The 7,745-nt window shown below is 42.2% G+C and overlaps 1 protein-coding gene across 1 annotated transcript in view; it reads left to right on the forward strand.

Annotated features, from left to right (window-relative positions):
• Window positions 1-1,912, forward strand: part of LOC123962981 (NLR family CARD domain-containing protein 3-like) — a gene marked incomplete at its 3' end in the record, with an annotated part of 67,972 nt that extends 66,060 nt beyond the window's left edge. The window contains exons 6-7 of the mRNA XM_046039495.1: window positions 10-910; window positions 1,762-1,912. Coding sequence (XP_045895451.1) covers window positions 10-910; window positions 1,762-1,912 — 1,052 coding nt within the window. The remainder of the gene's footprint in view (window positions 1-9; window positions 911-1,761) is intronic.
• Window positions 1,913-7,745: the final 5,833 nt, after the last annotated feature.

Raw genomic sequence — 7,745 nt, forward strand, 5'->3', positions numbered from 1 at the left:
TAATCCCAGTCTTCTGCTGGATCACTGCTACAGTTCTGGAGCACATGTTGACTACAGAGCAGAGAGGAGAGCTGCCCAAGACCCTGACTGACCTGTACTCACACTTCCTGCTGGTTCAGATAAAGAGGAAGAAGCAGAAGTACGATGAGGGACATGAGACGAGTCCACAGGAGCTGACGGAGGCTGACAGGGAGGTTCTTCTGAAGCTGGGGAGGCTGGCGTTTGAACAGCTGGAGAAAGGAAACATCATGTTCTACCAAGAAGACCTGGAGCAGTGTGGTCTTGATGTCACAGAGGCCTCGGTGTACTCAGGAGTTTGTACAGAGATCTTCAAAAGAGAGAGTGTGATCTTCCAGAAAACAGTCTACTGCTTTGTTCATCTGAGCGTTCAGGAGTTTCTGGCTGCAGTCTACAAGTTCCACTGTTACACCAGCAGGAACACAGAGGGACTGGAGGACTTCCTGAGGAGTTCCATGGAGAAATCTCTCCAAAGTGAAAATGGCCACCTGGACCTGTTTGTTCGCTTCCTTCATGGCCTCTCTCTGGAGTCCAACCAGAGACTCTTAGGAGGCCTGCTGGGTCAGACAGACAACGGTCTAGAAATCTTCCAGAGAGCCATCAACAACCTGAAGGTGATGAACATAAACTGGATCTCTCCTGACAGAAGCATCAACATCTTCCACTGTCTGACGGAGATGAACGACCACTCAGTACATCAGGAGATCCAAGAGTTCCTGAAGTCACAGAACAATTTAGAGAAAGACCTCTCTGAGATCCACTGCTCAGCTCTGGCCTACATGCTGCAGATGTCAGAGGAGGTTCTGGATGAGTTGGACTTGAAGAAGTACAACACATCATTGGAGGGACGACAGAGACTGATTCCAGCTGTGAGGAACAGCAGAAAGGCTCAGTAAGTCCAGATGTGATTATCAACACTGTAACGCTGAAGCATCAGTATTCCAGTAAAGATCCAATAGTTTCTGGGTGCTGCAGGGAGGTACCTGTAACACACACATTTCCACTGTGGCTTTCTTTGAATTTGCAGCCACAGTCTTTGTGTATTTAGCAGCTGGTTTCCTCAGACAGCAGCTCATTACACAGTCAGCTGCTGGGACGGCCTCCAGGTTCATTCTGCCAGTGAAGGAGAGCTCAGCAGCTTCAGTTCAGAGGAGGGATTTTATCATCACCGAGCTCAGAAGAAATGATGCTGTTAAACAGCTGAACTCCACTTGAGAAAAACTATTACCAATAAAATGGTAATAATACAGTCTTTAGTACTAATTATACTATCAATGCAACAGGAGTCATTAAATGAATTTAATGGCAGATGAAAAGCAGATGGAGTGGCATAAGATGCATCAAGGGTGCAAAAATAAACACAAGCACATGACTGAGGTAAGTCCCTACGAGTGCAGTTCCAACCTGCAGTGATTTTACAGCTCCGTGAACATTGCGTTAAAGTTTAACAAACACAAATCACAGCACCCTGTTAATCACAATAGGACATGTTCACATTACAGTCATTTGGCAGACACTTTTGTCCAAAGCAGTAATAATGTGGTACATTATGTTGCCCAAGGACACTTGGACATGTGGACAGGAGCTCAAGTTTCATACCACAAACCTTGTGATCAATGGTTGAGCAGTTAAGCTGCAGCCGCTCATGTTAATGTCCTTTCTGATGCAAAATGCACAGTCTATTTTTAGAATAAAGTGTCAGATTGTATTATATTTTAAGTTTTATATTCTCTGTCATCACAGACTTGGTGACTGTGGACTCTCAGAGACTCACTGTGAAGTTGTAGCCTCAGCTCTGAAGTCCAACCCCTCCCATCTGAGAGAGCTGGACCTGAGTGGAAACTACAACCTGGAGGATTCAGGAGTGAAGCTGCTGTCTTCTGGACTGGAGAGTCCAAACTGTAGACTGGAGACTCTGAGGTCAGTTCATGTATTGTGCTCTAGTCCAGTGTATATCTTTTTAAAGGTTTGTCAGTCTGAAGAGTTTGACTGCAAATTTAGTCTGAACTCAAAGTGGATTCATGTTGATCCAGTTCTAAAGACACCTGAGGATGAAGCTCACAGTCAGTCAGTGTGTTGATGGAGATGACAGTGGTGATGAGGAGAGTCTAAATCTGTGCTTTGAAATGAGCATCCGAAGTGCTGGGACAGGTGGTAAAGAGCTCTGCCAGGTTTTGTATTTACTTAAAATCTTGTTCATTTCATAAAGTATTTTTATTTCCTATTGGCCATTTTGGAATTCTATAGAAAACATCTTAGCTGTCTTAGTATTTTTCATAAAGTGACACATGATTGTTCTGAATTAGAAGAAACAGAAGAGAATGAAAGTAACCAAAGTACCAACATGTCTGATTTGATCATTATTCCAGACTGGCCTGAGATCAGCAGCATGTTATTGATCTGTGTTGACTTGAATAGGTGTATGAATGTTGCGCTGACATTTGGATGATGTCTGTAGAAGGTTGACATTATGATGATCCACAATAACACAATGACAAAGTCCCTCTACTCATTTTAGGGAAAAGCTCATTGATTAGGACATAGTAATGTTGAGCTTAGAAATGGATTGGATGATGGATCTCCATCATTTATTCTTTTTTCAGATTGAGTTTCTGCAGTTTGTCAAAGATCAGCTGTGCTTCTCTGGCCTCAGCTCTGAAGTCCAACCCCTCCCATCTGAGAGAGCTGGACCTGAGTAACAACTACAAGCTGCAGGATTCAGGAGTGAAGCTGCTGTGTGGTTTTCTGGAGAGTCCTCACTGCAGACTGGAGACTCTGAGGTCAGACTCCATTTTTCTTCTTTGCTGAGATTAATATGATGTGAAAGTTGTGGTGACACTAAAGTGCAGATGTAAGGCTGATATTATGCTGATCCACTGATCATGAGTATCTTAATGCTAAAGTCTCTTTTCTGCTTCAGTGGTTCAGTCCATTGACTGTGGCAGAGTAATGTTGAGCTCTACATTTAAAAGCGTAATATAACAAGAAAAATCTCCACTGGATAATTCACTCTGAACCTCTTAAACTCCTGATTTTCAGCTTCTATTCCACATCATGTTTTTAAAGAAATGAGAATAAAACTACATGAATTCAATGAAGAAATAGATAATCTCTATTTCAACTATCAGGCAATAACAAATATATTCAGTATTTGCTTTTCCAACATTGTTATGAAGCAATATGATGCTTACACTGACTGGATAGTTTAAAGTAAAGAAGCTTTGATTTGATGACTCCACTATTCCTAAAAGATATAGTTCAGTGGATAGAAAAAGTCTACGCACCCCTGTTAAAATGCCAGGTTCTTATGATGTAAAATAATGAGCAAAAGATAAATCATGTCAGAACTTTTTCTACCTATAATATGACCTGTAATGTGAACAATTCAATAGAAAAACAAATTTAAATCTTTGAGGGGGGAAAAATGAAAAATAAAAACCCTCAAATAACCTGTAATAAGTGTGCACACCCTTGGACTAATACTTTGTTGAAGCACCTTTTGATTTTATTACAGCAGTCAGTCTTTTTGGGTAGGAGTCTATTAGCATGGCACATCTTGACGTGCTCTTCTTTTCAAAAGCGCTCCAAATCTGTCAGATTGCGAGGACATCGCCTGTGCACAGCCCTCTTCAGATCACCCCACAGATGTTCAATTGGATTCAGGTCTGGGCTCTGGCTGGGCCGTTCCAAAACATTTTCTTCTTAACATCTTCTTCTGGTGAAGCCATGCTTTTGTGGATTTGGATGTGTGCTTTGGGTCGTTGTCGTGCTGAAAGGTGAACTGTCTCTTCAGCTTTCTAACCGACGCCTGAAGGTTTTGTGCCAAAACTGCCTGGTATTTGGAACTGTTCACTCTCAATTCCCTCCACCCTGACTCCGGTTCCAGCTGAAGAAAAACATCCCCAAAGCATGATGCTGCCACCACCATGCTTCACTGTGGGTATGTTGTTCCTTGGGTGATGTGCAGTGTTGTTTTTGTGCAAAACATACCTTTATGGAATTAAGGCCAAAATGTTCTACCTTGGTTTCATCAGACCATAACACATTTTCCCACATGCTTTTGGGGGACTTGATGTTTGTTTTTGCAAATTCCAGCCGTGCTTGGATGTTTTTCTTTGTAAGAAAAGGCTTCCATCTTGCCACCCTACCCCATAGCCCATTCATATGAAGAATATGAGAGATAGTTGTCACATGTACCACACAGCCAGTACTTGCCACACATTTCTGCATTTCCTCTAATGTTGCTGTAGGCCTAACCTCCCTGACCACTTTTCTTTTCATCAATTTTGGAGGGACGTCCACTTCTTGGTAATGTCAGTTGTCCCATATTTTCTCCACTTGATGATGACTGTCTTCACTGTGTTCCATGGTATATCTAATGCTTTGGAAATTCTTTTGTACCCGTCTCCTGACTTGTCCTTCAACAATGAGATCTCTCTGATGCTTTGAAAGCTCTCTGCGGGCCATGGCTTTTGCTCGGAGATGCAACTAAGAAAATATCAGGAAAATCCTCCTAGAACAGCTGAACTTTATTTGTGATTAATCAGTCACTTTAAATGATGGCAGGTGTGTAATGTCTTCTAGTTAACCTGAGTTTGAATGTGATTGGTTAATTCTGAACACAGCCACATCCCCAGTTATAAGGGGGTGTGCAAACTTATGCAACCATAATATTGTAAGGTTTTTATTGTTAATTTTTCCCCCTCGAAGATTTCAGTTTGTTTTTCTATTGAATTGTTCACATTACAGGTCACATTAAAGGTGGAAAAAGTTCTGACATGATTTATCTTTGTCTCATTATTTTACATCATAAGAACCTGGCATTTTAACAGGGGTTTGTAGACTTTTTCTACCAACTGTAGGTGCCTTTTGTTCACATTTCCCCAAAGTTCATCCTGACATGTTTGGCCTCTTTGGAATCTTGAGTGGAATCTTAAATCGGTTTCTGTGGGTTTTTCTTTGTGTTTGGCTGCACAGCATGAGTTTGTATAGATGGAGCCACTGGTGGAGCTGCAGAGTTTAAGAGCTGAAGTCACTACGTCTTTATTGAAGTAGCAGCACGTTGTCATTAATATTAATGAGAGCTCTTTTTACCTTTTTTGTATTTTACTAATCTTTGCACCTGCATCCTGTTTGGTTCAGGTGTTTGGAGTTTCCATTTTCTAAACTTCTACATTCTAAACCTTCTTCAGCTCTGAACAGATTATTAAACACTGAACGATTTCAAGCAGGAACATTGTCTTCTAAAGTTACATCATTTATTCTTCATTCAGATTGAGGGGCTGCAGTTTGTCAGAGATCAGCTGTGCTTCTCTGGCCTCAGCTCTGAAGTCCAACCCCTCCCATCTGAGAGAGCTGGAGCTGAGTGACAACAAGCTGCATGATTCAGGAGTGAAGCTGCTGTGTGGTTTTCTGGAGAGTCTAGACTGCAGACTGGAGACTCTGGGGTCAGTTCACTGACTCTGTTACTATTGTAGATCTGATATGTTTAATTTACCATTCAACCTAATTTCTGTTCATACATAACTTCCATCCATAAAGTTGTAAATGTCCTTTAGTTCATATTTTCATGTTTCTTGTACTAAATTTAGTCTACTGGTTTAATAGACTTGTGTTTCTTAAAGAAACTGTAGAAAATGTCCGCTTTTAGTCGTTAAAGTAAATGAATGTTTCTAAGTTTTGGTAAATGGTCACATCTGTATACAGAAGAGCCTCTGAACTAATATTTGTTTTAAACTGCTCAAGTTTACTGCTTCACGTAGAAATATTTCTTTGCTTTCTGTTGGTTTCAAAGTGTTTTCATAAAGAATTTCTGATCACTGATATTGATCCTTCAGAACACAGACACGAACACACACACACGTTTTAGATCTCTCCCTGCTCCCACACAGCTGATTAAACAGCTTTAGCAGTTCATAACGAGATGATCATTTGAATCAGCTGTGTGGGAGCAGGGAGAGATCTAAAACATGCAGAACTAGTGTGCCTCCAGGAGAGGGTTGGGAAACACTGGATTAGGACATAGTAATGTTGAGCTCCACATTTAAAACCTGAACACATCTGATCAGATTAGAAATGGATTTTTATCCCCATTTATTCTTTTTTCAGATTGGGAGACTGCAGTTTGTCAGAGATCAGCTGTGCTTCTCTAGTCTCAGCTCTGAAGTCCAACCCCTCCCATCTCAGAGAGCTGGACCTGAGAGGAAACGAGCTGCAGGATTCAGGAGTGAAGCTGCTGTCTGATCTGAAGGAGAGTCCACACTGCAGACTGGAGACTCTGGAGACTCTGAGGTCAGTAGAGGCTTGGAGTCAGTCCATGCTGGTCTCAGCAGTATTGTACTAAACACAGTTAGTATCAAAGCAGAGATCCAGTATTTCCTGTAAACCTCCAACCTTGTCAGCGGCTGCTTTCCTCAGTGAAGCTGTGAGAGGAGAATGGTGACAGGCTTCAGGATTGGACAGAAAGACAGAGAGAGAGAGAACAGGCAGTGATCATGTGTTTGAGTTGATGTGAAGACGACTGTTGTTGTGTTCATGTCTCCAGGAAATAAAGCTGGATTCCAGCTGAAAGCATCACCAGATGTATAGAGACAGTGGTCCTCATTCATCAAACTGTCGTACCATCAAATCTGATCTCAGAGTGTTTGTTCTCTCATTTCAACACTAAACTGTTGATCAGTCACAGCTCTGAGATCAGTCTGACTGAAGCCTGCAAATCACTGGCTCTTATTTCAGAGAACCATCATTACATTTAGTAACCATGTGGTCTTTTTACAGACCAGAACCTGAAGTCCAGTAAGCACAGCTGATGTTTAGCTGTTCTGTCTTTGTATGAACATGTAGGACCTTTAACATCAAATTTATATCTGTCCATGTGTCTTTAGTTTGGTCCAAATAAAATTTAGAACAGACTCCATATTTACAGATTTGTCCTGTAATATTTCAAAAGTAGCTGAAATCTTCAAATGTGACTGAGCCGCTGTTTTTAACAGCTTTGAGCCCTAACAGCAGTAAATCCATCATTACAGTGAGCAGTGAATATCTCTGTGTCTGCAGTCATGATGCGTTCAGGGACTCTCAGCACTTTATTTCCACTGTGTACTTGAGTGAAACCTGCAGAGTAAACAGACCTGATGCCCAAAGTAATGGGATAAGAATGCATCCAGATGGAGAGGGAGAGAGGAGCTCAGTGCATCATGGGAAGTCTCCCAGCAGTCTAGGCCTATAGCAGCATAACTAAGGTCTGGTTCAGGACTCACCTGAGCCAGCCCTAACTAAGCTTGATCAAAGAGGAAAGTCTTAAGCCTACTCTTAAATGTGAGAGCTGAAAGGAAGCTGGCTACGCTACACAGCCGCTCCACTTCTGCTCTGAACAGGACTGAAGTCCCTGCTGGTCTTTATACTGGATGTGCTGCATCACTGAGTCTCTGTAAACTCTGATTTATGACTTCTGCTGTCTGTCTTCTTCTCTCATCAGCTGGAGGTGATCTCTGTCAGAGTGTGAGGGATCAGAAAGGTGGTGGTGTTGAGAGAGGATCAGCTGTGTCCTGATGATCCAGAGAGGTTGAAGCAGCAGCATCAGCTTGTGTGTGGAGAGGCTCTGACTGGGCCATGTTACTGGGAGGTAGAGTGGAGAGGAGAGCTTCATCCAGCAGTGACTGACAGAGGAATCCCAACAGTGCTGCAGTCTGAACTGCTCTGAGATCAGCTCCACTGTCAGACACAAA

This window comes from Micropterus dolomieu, linkage group LG23 (genome assembly GCF_021292245.1).
Source record: "Micropterus dolomieu isolate WLL.071019.BEF.003 ecotype Adirondacks linkage group LG23, ASM2129224v1, whole genome shotgun sequence".
NCBI classification, from domain to species: domain Eukaryota; kingdom Metazoa; phylum Chordata; class Actinopteri; order Centrarchiformes; family Centrarchidae; genus Micropterus; species Micropterus dolomieu.